Source organism: Thamnophis elegans, chromosome 8, assembly GCF_009769535.1.
Source record: "Thamnophis elegans isolate rThaEle1 chromosome 8, rThaEle1.pri, whole genome shotgun sequence".
NCBI classification, from domain to species: domain Eukaryota; kingdom Metazoa; phylum Chordata; class Lepidosauria; order Squamata; family Colubridae; genus Thamnophis; species Thamnophis elegans.
In genome coordinates this window covers 53,902,040-53,917,289 of record NC_045548.1, presented here as the reverse complement: position 1 = coordinate 53,917,289, position 15,250 = coordinate 53,902,040, and the positions used below count along the sequence as shown (strand labels likewise).

At 41.9% G+C, this 15,250-nt stretch overlaps 1 protein-coding gene across 1 annotated transcript in view; it reads right to left on the bottom strand.

Moving 5' to 3' along the window:
- Positions 1-7,882: 7,882 nt before the first annotated feature.
- Positions 7,883-15,250, bottom strand: part of DPY19L4 (dpy-19 like 4) — a 40,254-nt gene continuing 32,886 nt past the window's right edge. The window contains exons 15-19 of the mRNA XM_032223075.1: positions 14,892-14,948; positions 12,655-12,737; positions 10,268-10,400; positions 9,607-9,765; positions 7,883-8,756 (exon numbers count right to left, since the gene is read on the bottom strand). Of these exons, the coding sequence (XP_032078966.1) occupies positions 8,592-8,756; positions 9,607-9,765; positions 10,268-10,400; positions 12,655-12,737; positions 14,892-14,948 (597 nt within the window). The 3' untranslated portion in view covers positions 7,883-8,591. The remainder of the gene's footprint in view (positions 8,757-9,606; positions 9,766-10,267; positions 10,401-12,654; positions 12,738-14,891; positions 14,949-15,250) is intronic.

Sequence of the window (15,250 nt, the reverse complement as noted above, 5' to 3'; positions counted from 1 at the left end):
CCTCTGAAGCGGTATATAAGTCTAACTGCTATTGCTATTGCTATTGCTATTTAAAATGGAAATTCCTGCCTCAGTCATGTGAATCATAGTGCTTGTTAACTTAGGTGGGTGAACTAGAATTTGATAAACTGCAGAAGTCTACAATGGCTTCACTTTTCATGCTGCTTTCTTCTAGTAAGTGAAAGATTGGCCTCTGGTTTATATTTGCTCACTGTATGCTGCAATGGTTCAGGCGCTTGAGAATTAGCAAACCTTTTGTATTTACAGGTGTGTGTGTGCCTGTGTGAAAGGATACAGTGATAAATATACATATTTAAAATCACGTTTCAGTTTCAGAGGGAACTACCGAAGGAGATGTGAATGTGCTTGGGATAAAACTGAGCTTCAATTGTGCTTGTAGCATATTTGGCCAAAATCAATCACTACAGGTAGTCCTTGACTTACATTTCATTTAGTGACTGTTCAAGGTTACTGACAAAGGTACCGACAAAAGTGACTTATGACTGTTTTTCACACTTAGGACTGTGACAGCATTTCCACGGTCATACTCAAAATTCAGACACTCTGGCAACTGACTCTCATAACAGCTGCAATGTTCGTGTGATCACTTTTTGCAACCACCTGACAAATGGGGGAAGCCAGATTTACTTAACTGTATTAGTGATTTAACAATTGCAGTGTTTCACTTAACAATCATGGTAAAAAAAGGTTGTAAAATGGTGCAAAATTCACAACAAATGTCTCACTTAGCAACAGAAATTTGGGGACTACCTGTACAGTGTTTTTCCATTAGGAAGGAACAAGACATGTTATTGAAACAACTAGGGCTCGTGACACTGGTTCATTATCTTGATTAAAAAGCACAATATGAAAGCCTCAATTAAAACTTCATGATGGGTGTTATAGGATAATATTCAAAGGCTCTTCTATTCCCAACAAGGAATATGGAAGGCTGAGACACATAGTGTAAGAAGTGTAAAGTATGAAGTGCATAAATTAATAAATGCAAGATGCATGAAGAAAAAAAATATGTATTAGAGCTGAATGAAGATGTGATTTTGTGATTGAATTGAATTGAATTGATTTTATTTGTAGGCCGCCCTTTTCCCTGAGGGGACTCAGGGCGGCTCACAGAAACCAGGGAGAGGGGAATACAATACAATACAATACTAAGACAACAACACATAATAAAAATAATACGCAACATGCATACAACATTCGGGCGGGGTAATGGTCCTTATCCCCAGGCCTGACGGGCGAGCCAGTTCTTCAAGGCTGTGCGGAAGGCCTGGACGGTGGAGAGGGTACGAATCTCTACGGGGAGCTCGTTCCAAAGGGTCGGGGCCGCTACTGAGAAGGCCCTCCTCCTTGTGGTTGCCAGCCGACATTGGCTGGCCGATGGGATGCGGAGGAGGCCTAACCTATGAGATCTTATAGGCCGTAGGGAGGTTGGTGGTCGAATGACAGCTGTGAATCCAGGAGGACTCCCAAGTTGCGAACCCTCTCTGAGGGGTGTAGAATTTGACCCCCCAGCCTGAGTGTTGGATTAGTGGCCGAATTTTTGGGAGGAAAACACAACAGCCACTCGGTCTTTTCTGGGTTGAGCACAAGCTTGTTAATCCTCATCCAGTCCATGACGGCTTCGAGCCCCCGGTCCATTACGTCAACCGCTTCATTGATTTGGCACGGGGCGGACAGATACAATTGAGTATCGTCCGCATATTGATGGTATCTAATCCCGTGCCTACGGATGATCTCTCCCAGCGGTTTCATGTAAATGTTAAATAGTAGGGGGGATAAGACCGAACCCTGCGGCACCCCATATTTCAGGGGCCTTGGGGACGATCTCTGCCCTCCCACTAACACCGACTGCGACCTGTCCGAGAGGTAGGAGGAGAACCACCGTAGTTTTGATGTGATATGGTGAGTGCCTTGAGTTTTTTAGCAGCTCTTTTACTGTAGAAAGAAAGAACCAGAATTGCCTTTTTTCTTACCTTTCTCCTTCCTAAGATCAAAATGTTATCCCTTTTTTTCACATTTAAACATGCTTGTATCCCTCATTGGCCTAATTAACTGGGTGTATTCCCTGTGGATATTGCAGGACAATTATGGTGTTGTTGCATTTATCAATGGTTGTAAATGCCTTCTAAAGATGCAGGATTGAAATTCCAGAAATCGTAATCTAACAAAGCTAAAAGGTACTAGGGCAGGGGTGTCCAACTTACGTTGTCACGGCGGCATCAACATGACCTATCAGGATTTTTCCCTCTTCGCTAAATTGGGCATGGTCAGTGTGTGACGCATCCAGCCCATGGGCCGGGAGTTTGACAGCCCTAGACTAGGGAAAGCAACTAATTATTTAAGCAATACAACATATGCTTTGTAGAAACCCTGGTTTCAAATTTGCAACCACAAAGAGGGATCATTTCAACCATTTGCACCTGAATGATATCAAATTAGACTGCTAGGTGGTATGATTGTCTAAAACAGCAAGCTATGTTCCCATGATAGCATATGTCTCCCTAACATATTTCCAGTAAAATCATGCTTCTTAATAGACTGAATGCATTGCATTTTTAACAATACTTTTAAAAAGTTTTCAGAAGAAAGGGAGGATAATTGAAGCAACTATCTGTGCGGAGGAGGAGGATGGCTGTGTTCAAATAAAGTTAAACCCTGAAGCGACAACCTCTTTATACATTTAAGTGAATACAGAAAAATCACTCTGCCTAAAAGGATATGGCCTATACACCTTCCTTATGGTTACTGTTACTATTATCAACCACTATATATTTCTCCTTTCTGTAACAACTTCTTAAAACCAAATTCAAGACAAGGTCTTGTTTTGTGGATTTCCTCAGGAAAAAAAAATCTGCAAAGTGCACAAAGGTTTGAGTTTTGAATTCTTTAAAAAGAGAAGTTTACAAGGCACATTCTCCAACAGCATTGCAATACTGACAGCCAAGGTTTAGATGTTTTGAGTATATGTGTTTTCAACAGCTATAATTATTTTTGAACTATATTAAGTGCGGGGAATACATACTTGTCATGCTTACATGATTTCACAATCTTGTTATTTTCCAAATCCTGAAGGAATACCAAAAAATTAAACACAATTCCCTAAAAATTCCCAACACTTAATTCAGAAACCAGAAACGGAATTTAACATTGTTATGACTGAGCATTGGTCTCCATAAGCCTTTAAGAGCTGCTTTTTTAACATTACAAACTCCTTTTCAAGAGCATTTCATTACAACTCAGCATTTTAAGAGATTTCACAACTTGAAAGTACTTATCCTTCAGTTCAAGCATAACCAGTGAAGTATGGGAAGACTCCCATTATTTAAATTATAAGACACACTGACACTTAAAGAGAGAGATACATGTTTCTTGCTCCTCTGCTCAGAACTGAGAATACACAGAACTGTAAAATTTTGCAACATAAATGTGTTACTATTCTCTTAAACTTTTACAATACTCCGCACTGGGAATAGTATTCAAAAGGAATTCATTTTAGGATTGTGAAATTTTAACTGCACTGGTTGGAAGGGCTGGGATTCGTGAAAGGCCAATCCAATCCAACCATTTCAGAGAATTAGAATTTGTGTTCAAAATTCAAGACCACCAAACAAAATACTATTAGCTTCTATCTATATATTTCTATAGGCTTCGCAAATAAAAATAAAAGAAAATAGCTGAATACCAAATGAGCAGAAGCATTTAAGAGCACCATTTCTCATCTCTCCCTCAAATGTCACAACACTACGTTTAGCAGCAGTACTGCAAAGTTAATTTCTCTTAGAAATTAAAGCAAATGTATCTTTCGTTAACTTATTGCTACCACATAAAAGCACAGAGACATAAACTTGAACAGAAATAAATGACTGTAATATTAAAGAAAATTACATTTCAATGCATTTCAGATTTTCGTCCCTTTTAAGATAATTTTACTCAAAACCCATACTACATCAAGTTCTTTAAAGTGATTTGGATTACACTGAAGATTGGTCTGATCTGAGAAAGTTGCTCTTCCTTGGAGTAGACAGATTTGGGAGGGATGCACATGGCACTGTGAAGGAGGAAGAGGACACTGCCTATCCATTTTTATTTTTTCATTTCATTTTATTAAAATTTATAGGCCGCCCTTTTCCCTGAGGGGACTCAGGGCGGCTTACAATCAATCAAAGGAAAGGGGGTGCACTATCGAAGACAAACAATATGTGAACAAAAGAAAGAAAATAATAAAAACACAACTTGCATTCAACAGTCAACACTTGGGCGGGTAAATTGGGAACCTATCCCCAGACCTGATGGGAGAGCCAGGTCTTGAGGGCTGTGCGGAAGGTCTGGATGGTGGTGAGGGTGCGAATCTCGACGGGGAGGTCGTTCCACAGGGTCGGAGCTGCAACAGAAAAGGATCTCCTCCGTGTAGTCGCCAGTCGACATTGACTGGCAGATGGAGTGCGGAGGAGGCCCAGTCTGTGCGATCTAATCGGTCGAAGGGAGGTGATCGGCAGAAGGCGGTCTCTCAAGTACCCAGATCCACTACCATGGAGTGCTTTAAAGGTGGTCATCAATACCCTGAAGCGCACCCAGAGATCGACAGGTAGCCAGTGCAGATCGCGGAGGATGGGTGTAACGTGGGCGAACCGCGGTGCGCCCACTATCACTCGCGCAGCTGCATTCTGGACTAGCTGCAGTCGCCGGATGCACTTTAAGGGCAACCCCATGTAGAGCCCATTGCAGTATTCCAGCCTAGAGATCACAAGGGCTCGAGTGACTGTTGCAAGGGCCTCCCGGTTTAGGTAGGGCCGCAACTGACGGACCAGGCGAACCTGGGCAAATGCCCCCCTGGTCACAGCCGACAACTGGTGGTCCCCCGCATGTTAGGGGGCTCAGGGACGATCTCTGCCCCCTGACCAACACCGACTGCGACCTGTCCGAGAGGTAGGAGGAGAACCACTGCAAAACAGTGCCTCCCACCCCCACCTCCCGCAGTCGTCGCAGAAGGATACCATGGTCGATGGTATCGAAAGCCGCTGAGAGGTCAAGGAGAACCAGGATGGACGCATGGCCTCCATCTCTGGCCCTCCAGAGATCATCGGTCAATGCGACCAAAGCGGTTTCTGTGCTGTAACCAGGTCTGAAGCCGGACTGGAAGGGGTCAAGATAACTAGCTTCCTCCAAGGCCCGTTGGAGCTGGAAGGCCACCACCTTCTCCACAACCTTCCCAATAAAGGGGAGGTTGGAGACAGGACGATAGTTGTTTAAAATGGCTGGATCCAAGGATGGTTTCTTCAGGAGGGGTCTCACCACCGCCGTTTTGAGTGCGGCGGGGAAGTGCCCCTCCCGAAGGGAGGCGGTCACGACCGCCTGGATCCAGCCATGTGTCACCTCCCTGCTGTTGGCAACCAGCCAGGGGGGACACGGGTCCAGAATGCAGGTGGAGGCACTTACAGCTCGAATGGCCTTGTCCACATCCCCAGAGGCAACATCCTGGAACTCAACCCAGTGATGGTTTGCCAAGTAATCCTCCTGTGTCTCGGTTGGATCTACTGCGGTGGAGTCCAAGTCCGACCGAAACCGAGCCACTTTGTCCGCCAAGAACTGAGCATAGTCCTCAGCCCTACCCTGCAAGGGGTCTCCCGCATCCCTCCTATTGAGGAGGGAGCGGGTGATCCTAAACAGGGCGGCTGGGCGTGACTCGGCGGACGCTACCAAGGCGGAGATGTGTGTTCTTTGGGCAGCTCTTAGTGCCCGGACGTAATCCTTGGTGCAGGTAGTCAAAAGTGCTCGGTTCGCCTCGGACTTATCGGACCTCCACAGGTGCTCTAGGCGTCTCCTCCGGCGCTTCTTCTCCCGGAGCTCCTCGGTGAACCAAGGAGGTTTCCGGGATCCGCTGACCCGGAGGGGCCGTTGTGGCGCAATCCGATCAAGAGACTCCGACGCCGCCAAATACCAGGCGGCAACCAGAGCCTCCGCCGAACTGTGGGCGAGAGTATCAGGAATAACCCCAAGCTCCGTCTGGAACCTCAAAGGGTCCATACGTCGCCTGAGGCGGAACCACCTGGTCGGTTCCTCCTCCCTACGGTGGGGGTTTGGCCCCTGGAAGTCAAGCCTCAGTAGGCAGTGGTCTGACCACGACAGGGGTATGATCTCATTACCCCTCAGACCAAGATCACACATCCACTGCTCCGAGAGGAATACGAGGTCGAGCATGTGACCCGCTGCATGAGTTGGGCCCCGAATTACCTGGGTCAAGCCCATGGCTGTCATGGAAGCCATGAACTCCTGCGCCCCGTCAGAGTGTTCACCGAGCGATGGCAAATTAAAGTCCCCCAGAACTATAAGCCTGGGGAACTCAACTGCCAGCTCGGCTACTGACTCGAGGAGCGAGGGGAGGGATGCTGCAACGCAGTTGGGAGGCAGGTACGTTAGCAGCAAACCCACTTGACCCTTGAGGTCCAACTTTATCAGCAGGGACTCACACCCGACAAGCTCCGGAGCAGGGACCCTACGAGGTAACAGAGACTCCCGGATAACAATAGCCACACCGCCACCCCTTCCCTGGGCTCTTGGCTGATGAAGCACCTGAAATCCCTCTGGGCACATCTCTACAAGGGGGACTCCTCCTTCTGTGCCCAGCCAGGTTTCAGTAATACATGCCAGTCAGATGAGGCAGATCAGCCCTGGTGATCAATGGAGTCAGAGATACCATAGCTAGATTGCCTTCACATCCAGCTGATTTGGAGTGATTCTTTATGGCAGGAGTAGGGCAGTCTGAAGGGAGCGGCCAAAAACATCAAAATGGTATCCTAGCTATGAGACCAAAACCCTACCCTTTTTTACATGTACTAATACATGCACATACAAAAAAAGGACAGGGCTTTGAGTACATGGATGTGGGCACCATCTTGACTTTTTCAGCTTCTGGTATGGATATCCATGGCAGGATATCTCCAAGCTCAATTAAACGTAAAATAAAACAATTACATTTTCAAATTCTTATTTGAAGGATTTTAAGGAGCTTCGACTTGCACAATAAAAGGCAGCATTGATTAGCTTCCCTAAAAATGCCATACAAGACCATGATAAAATATTCACATTTTTTTTCTCTCTGGCTATTTCGTTAAGTATTGTGTAATATTAAAGTCAGAAAAAATATAATTTCAGAATAAAATACTTTTTCAGCAAGTACACTAGGAACATCTTCAGGGCATACATTCAAATAACTGTTTTTAATTCAAGACCATGAGATCAAAAACAGGAAACATTCAGAGAAAAAAAAGTAGAAAAGAAAGTTTAACAATAAAAAAGCTGTGAAGAACAAAATTATACTAAAATATAATAAGAACTTTTACTTTATGAAAGTAAGCCAATTTACGTTATTAGTTTGGTCAGTAATATCATTTTGACTTCATTTTGCAGAAATATTTTAACCAGACAATTGCCACATTCGGCTGTCAAGCTAGAAATCCAAATTTAATTTTAAAAAAATGAATACGTAAATATGATTTGCTTGCTCCACCATTCAAATGGATGAAGAAATAAGGAATAAATAAAATTTAACTGCAGTTACCAAAGTATTCATCAGGATTCATAAACAAAATCTGATCTTTTATTTTGGCTTACAAATCCAAATTTATATGGGCATATTATAAAACCAATGAATAGGAGAGTAAATGGGTGGAATACTCTTATTAAGCCACAATGAATAATTTGTCCCGATAATGGCTAGAACAAAATGATAAATGCAAATAATTACACAAAAACATAAGCAACGAACAGAATAACCCCACAAAGTAGCAAGTAGTTGAAGCTAAACTTCTAGAATATGAGCCCTCAACTTTTTCTTATTAAAGGTTGAAATTTTATGTTGGTTCGTTACCTTTTTTAGATAGGACATAAGAGTGCCTAAACCATATGATTTACAGAACTGAAAGGAAATATTTATTTAATTCAACTTATTTAGAAAACTATTATTGACTGGGTACCTAAACCAAACCTTTCACCAAACATAAGAGTATAATAATGTTCTACTAAAAATAATAATAAAAAAGACAGCCCCAATTAAGAGAGTTGCTCTCAGCCAACAGCTTAGTCTGCACAGCCTTATTCCTCATTCTATTATTCTCAGTCATTTGTCTCCCTACTTCTTCCATAGTAACAAATTCCAGGAATATAGTGGGATTTCCAAACTATGAAAATAGTGGAACGTTCCCCGTCCACCCCACTTCCAAACCCAGATATATGAATATAATTGGAGAATAATGTCCAGCAAATTCTCTTATTCCTTTCTTTGTATTTGCCAACATAAACAAACATAACTAAAAAAAGTAATTGCTATGAAAATCTGGAAAGATGTCTTTTAATTCTTGGAAGACAGTTGTATCCTTTATAGCTCTGGGCATATCTCTCTCTTGTTGTGTCAGTCTGTAATAGTCATGCAGGATACACTATGCAGTTTTCATGTAGTCAGTGATGTTCCTTTGTGTGCAACTGCAATTTATATGCAATAGAAAAAAGGTTTGTTGGAAACCTTAGCTTTTTAAAAAAATATGCAAAGTCCATCTTCAAAGGATGCAAATATCTCAGGATTGAAAAGATATTATAGAATTGATTTTATATACCAAGTAAGACCTATTCCAGTATACTCGTGTGAAGTAATTAACATATGGAGAATAGTTCATTTTGATCTCCTGACAAAACCGCCCATATTTTGAGTAGCCAGAGCTGTCATTTTCTTCATAATAAACCTAGAGGAAAACAAGAAAACAATAAAGAACAAAATATGTATTTAACTTCAGGGAGGAATCAAACACATTTTATATTGGAATCCTTAATTAAACTCATGTTTGTAATGCCAATGTGAAAGTAGCAATATTACTACAATATTAGGTTCCAGTGAAAGCACTTTATTCAAAAAGGAGCAATTTTTAAGTGTTATACGCGTGTAACCAGTTAATTTGTTTGCTTTTTAAGACTTTTATTCCACTGTTTTTTTTCATATACAACGTAAGGTGAGAATCCTACCAATACCCCTTCTCCATCTAATTTTCCCTATAACAACCACCCGGTGAGGTGAGGTGAGCTGAGAATGACTGGTTTTGCCAAAGGAGGAACTAGAATTTATAGTTTTCTGATTTCTAGGTCACCATCTTAACCAATACTAGTAGTGTTTGATTTAAGACTACTTACTCCGAGATCAGTTATGACAATTTTGAATGAAGAGGACTTAAAACTGAAGGATTTGTTCTTTCACTGTGTGTGTGTGTGTGTGTGTGTGTGTGTGTGTGTGTAGCATTCAGATTGTGGCACCCAGCTAAATCAAAAGAACTCAGTTTCAATGTACTGCTCAGCTATGATTACTTTCTATGACTGCTTTTCAGAATATTATAAAGGTTATACAGATGAATAGTCCCATGTAATATGTATCTCATGTAATATTTATCCATAGCAATCACCATTGAGCAAGTAGATCTTGCTTCCGAAAAAAATGTACTGGATTTGGCTCACTGGTTTGTAATACACTTTACTATGCAAATTATTAATGTATCCTGTAAACTACAAGAGCTGGTGGCTGAATTATGTCACACTACTACTTACATGACCATTGGCAATATCCACTAAGTCTTTAACTCTACATCCTCTCACTGGTCCAACTTCATTGCAAATGGAATCTTCTATGACCAGATACGTAGCTTTGTAAGTTGTGAGTATTTTGTAGATATCTTCAGCTGATCTTTTGGAATAGATCTGAAAAATCTATGGATTTAAAAGATATTTAGTTGAAAATATGCATGTTGGAAGCAACATCTGGTTATCAGTTTGGAAGAGAAGATGAGGGGACTGGGCTCTCCCCAGCTTAATCCAAAAAGATGAGGAATTATTGGATTGTCTATAGGCAGTGCTTATGGACAAGCCATAGTATCTAGAAGCTCCCCAGAATATAAAGTAAAGCTAGATGGGAGGTGGCAGAGAGATGGGAAAATGTGACATAAAGGACTATATGTGTATGTGTGTGTGTGTGTGTGTGTCTGCAGTTTCAGAATAGATTTCAATGCCTTCCTGGGAGGAATCTATCTGGACTTCTGGATAAAGAGCAGCTGCCACAAGCTGCAGAGATTGAGAAAGAATATTGTACATTATGTATGAATATTGTACATTGTACATCTACGAAATTTGAGTTCAGGTTATCTGAAAAAAGTTCCAGTTATAGTTTTACATGCAAGGCACCTGCTCTCTTAGAGGGTAAACGGAGACTCACATTTTCATTTCTCTTTTGCAGGTCATCTTCATTATACAGGGGTAGATTTGTCACCATCCATCCAGTGCACAGTCTGATTGCACCCATTAACTGTGGACTTCCAGCAAAGACAGCAGCAATAGGAGCCTGCCTTCTGTAAAAAATAATAATAATGAGGCCTTGCCTCTCACACATTCTGTGAAGAATTCCATAAAAGCACATGTAGAACTCAGAAATCCTGTTTGAGCCAGATTTTGTCCCTGAGTGTAAAGGTCAGTTCTTAGTAAGAATCCAGATGGTGGTTTTATAAATAGCTCACCCATGACCAGCAAAAAGACCTGCCTCCTTGCCAGTTCACAGAAAAGTCATTATTACGAAATTACAGAAGGATTGGCCCAATTGATTTAGGGGACAAAAGACTTCTAATGCTGGTAATCTAATCCCCATGACTTCAATGAACCTTAAAACAATTCTGCAGGTTTATGGCTAGAAAAAGGATTGCTTCCCAAAGCCTGGCACTTAATGGCCCATAAGAAACTATAGTCAGTGGTACTTTGGCACAGCTTCCAGCTGATCACAACTTTACCTACACATGTTTATATAACTTCATAAAATCTGTTGTGGCCATGGCAGCGGCCTGCGAAGCTGGCAGCAGATTTGGACAGTGAAGAGGGGGGGATCTGATGATGGCTCTCTTGGAGTCAGAGAGGGGGCCAGAGCCAGATGCCAGTTATCAGCTGCCTTCAGAGGCAGACACCTGTGAGGCAGACAAACAGATGGAGCCTGTTCCCAGTGTGCTCATGCGCAGAGTTGCCAGACGAAGGGAACAGCTAAAGAACAGGGGTCGACTTGGGAGTAAGGCCACAGGTGGACAATGAATGGCTCCTCCCAAAGGAAATAAAAGAGGAGACAAAGTGGAGTGGAGTTTGCAGGAGACTATTAATTCACTTAATTGGTTCGTGACTCTCTGAGAATCATTGCCAAGTTTTGAAGATACTGGTCTGTCAGCTCTCCAAGCCAGATAAGGTCTGTGACTGTAAATCCTCCCTTGAAAGACTTTGCTGGATGTGAATGAGCAGAATTCACAGTAAAGTAATAAAAGAGTTTTTTGTCGGGACAAGGAGTTTGCTTTATGCTCTTGGGAAGACTAGGTCAGAACAAAATCTGGCAATGTGTTCCTTGCAATCCTGCCTCTGAAACATTTTTGATTGGATATGTAGCTTTATTACTTTGTTTCCCTGGCTGAAAATGTTTTTGTTTTTAAGCTGCTGAATAGTTTGGGCCTATGTCAGCGATAGACATGTCCTACCTTCCTTCTTAACTCATGTAAACTGAACTGTTTTGTGCTGGTGTGAGTTCCTGGCTTGTTTAAAAAGGAAACAAGTCAAAGTTCCTGATTCAAATATCAATGCTAAAGAAACGATGGTTTGTACAAATGTATCATGATAGTTTGTAAAGCACACCTGGGCACTCTACAGGCCATGGGCCATTTGGTTTTTTCTGTGTGGCTCGTGAAAGTAGTGGCGGCAATGGTGGCAGCAGCCCTATTAATTCAGCCCTCTGAACAGTCCCAGTTTCCCAGGTGGCTCCATGGGAAAATTAATTTACAATACAATACAATAGCAGAGTGGGAAGGGATCTTGGAGGTCTTCTAGTCCAACCCCCTGCCTAGGCAGGACCCTATACCATTTTAGACAAATGGCTATCCAATATCTTCTTAAAGACTTCCAATGTTGGGGCATTCACAACTTCTGGAGGCAAGCTGTTCCACTGATTAATTGTTCTAACTGTCAGGAAATTTCTCCTCAATTCTAAGTTGCTTCTCTCCTTGATTAGTTTCCACCCATTGCTTCTTGTTCTACCCTCAGGTGCCTTGGAGAATAGTTTGACTCCCTCTTTTTTGTGGCAACCCCTGAGATATTGTAACACTGCTATCATGCCTCCCCTAGTCCTTCTTTCTATTAAACTAGACGTACCCAGTTCCTGCAACCGTTTTTCATGTTTTAGTCTCCAGTCCCCTAATCATCTTTGTTGCTCTTCTCTGCAGTCTTTCTAGAGTCTCCACATCTTTTCTACATCATGGTGACCAAAACTGAATGCAGTATTCCAAGTATACCAAGGCATTATAAAGTGGTATTGACATTTCAAGTGATATCCACCCCTGTTCTAAGCCTTCTCAATCACCATGTAATAATCAAATTTCAAACATGTGAAAATGAGGGTGTATAAATTAAAGCTCATATGGTTAAGCCACTAAGAATTTTTAATCAGATAACAGTGCTGTAACCCTCAACAAGCCTGGATAAACTCAGAAAAGAACTCGAGCCCACTATGTGATAAATGATGACTGTGAATCATAGATTACCAAAATATTCTGCAGTTAGAAAAAAATAATAAAGATGACTTACTTAATCCAAGTCATGAGTCCTACTGTATCCGGGTCATAAAATTCTTGGAGCTCTGAGAGTTCTGCCATTATCCTAGGAAAAAACTAAAAGGAAGCACCAAGGCTATGAACTGTGGGAAGACAAATTACAAAACTTTAAATAATGCAGGAAAGTGGACTAAAAAACACCTTTCTAGCTTTACCATCAAACCACATTTTACATGCTCAAAAATCCATTTGCTACATACATCAAAATTCATTTTCTTTGTCATAACCCACCTAAATAGAAATGCATCGTTTGGGTTCAAGTACATCTAATTAAATCTCATAGTTTATTAATATAAGTACTCCTAGTTTTGTTAATTTATTCAATATCATTCAAAGATCTTTTAAAAACACTATCAGAATTGCATGTGAGATAAAGCTAAAACTTCCTTCAAGCCCAATTCGTGTACCGTATTTTTTGGAGTATAAGACCCATTGGAATATAAAACGCACCAAAGTTTTGAAGAGGCAAATTTTTTAAAAAAGTTTTTGCACTCTGCAATCCTCCTAAAAATGGCCCATTTTTCATGAAAACTGGCCCATTTTTTTTCAAAAAAAAGGGCATGAATAGCCCTTAGGAGCCTTGTAGAGTGTTCCTCAGAGGGTGGGGGGGGACACAAGCAAATAATGGCCCATTTTTGGCTCATTTCTGCTCTCCCCAGCCCACAAGAGCTCTCTGAAAACCTCCTACAAGGTCCTACAAACCTCCTATACACGGCCATTTTGGTGAAGGGGGCAGGGTTTCAGGAGGCAAAAAAATGCTGTATTCAGTGTATAAGATGCACCCAGATTTTCAGCCTCTTTTTTGAAGGAAAAAGGTACTGCTTATGCTCCGAAAAATACAGTAATTTTCTTGGCAGCATTATAGAAAGCTTTTGCCACAGTTTTCTTCTAAGATAGTTCTCACTCTAGCTAAAATGTTTCTCAATCTTGGCAACTTTAAGATTTATTTATTTAGCGTATGGCAAATACATGGACTTATAGTAGTTCAAATGTTAATATCCAGTCCACCCAGTCATTCAAGGACAGGGTGGTCTATGTTGAAAAAATCAGACATTGGGCCAGTGTAAGCTCTTCATTCGGACACGTGATGAATATTTTGTTGAGGAGCACCACAGTCACACTGAGGGGTAGAGACAAGACCCTGTTGTGGCCCGCCAGTGGAGCTGGTGGCAGACTCAACAGTGAGGAGGTTGGGGAGGAACATGGGCCAGTTCTGGAGTCTGGGGAAGGCTCTGACGAGTGCTCTGCGTTGAAAGCAGAGATGGGGCCAGGGCCGTCTGACAGTTATCAGCTGCCTTCGGAGTCGGACATCAGTGGGGCAGAAGAGCAGCTGGAGCTTGTTCCCCATGTGCGCATGCACAGAGCTACCAGGAGAAGGGAACAGCTAAGGAACAAGGGTCGACTCAGGAGTAAAGCCACAGCTGGACAGTGAACGGCCCCTCCCATAGGGAATAAAGAGGAGCAAAAGGGGAGTAGAGTTTGCAGGAGACAATCAGTTCAATTCATTAGGATGAAGATCTGTTCCTGACTTCTTGCCAAGTATTGTCGGCTACAGAGTGACATTTGGAAGATATCGGCCGGCAGCTCTCCAAGCCTGATAAAGGTCTGTAGTTGTGAAATCTCTTGAAAGACTGTTGGCCAGGACTTTGCTGGAGACTAAATAAAAGGGGTTTTATCAGGATGAGGAGTCGGCTTTGTGCTTTTGGGAAGCCTAGGTCAGAACAGACCCCACTTAAACAATGAGTCCTGGCAAACACCATGTTGGGTATGGATCCTGTTCAGAGTTGACTAAAGCTGGCGAGGAAGGTCAAAACCTGACAACTTTAAGATGTGTGCGCTTCAATTTCCAGAATTCCCCAGCCCGCATGTTCCAAGGTTGGGAAACACTGCTGCAGCCTATCACCCCAGTATTCACTGGATGGTTCCCATCCAAATGTTAACCAAGTCCAATCTTGCATCACTTGTGAACCCAAAGTCAGTCAAGTACAGTCATTGTTAAGACAAAAACAATCTAGTTTTATGTTCCATTTTAGTGCTACTGTTTTAAGTGCAGACATTTGGTTAAATTTCTGTGTGCAAGATTGCTATACGTAATGTGGTGAACTGTATCAAAACTCAAGTATTAGCTCTTATCATTAAATCTTCCAATATTCTGCATAGTTAGGAGGGGGGAAGGCAATATTTATATTGTATATAATATTCTATTCTTACCTCTTTCCACAAACTAAACCCTATAATACCTGGAACAGCCATACTCAGAATGAGACCCTAGAAAAGTAAATAGACAGATAAAATTGTTATATTTCGGAGGTTGTTTTGGGTCAACACCCATGCAGATTCTTTCAAATTACTACTATACATGTCTCGGGGTATAGTTCTACTTAGGAATACATCCATTGATCTTTCTTTTTTCTTAATAGGCATATGTAAGATTATGTTCTAACATTGACAAAAGATGGCATATAGTGTTCCCTTGGAGCAGAGTAGCAGTCCCTAAGTATAAATGGTTCAGCTGTATGAGGAAATCCTCATTTCAGGCTGCCAATACACCACTGTTAAATGGCAAAAGA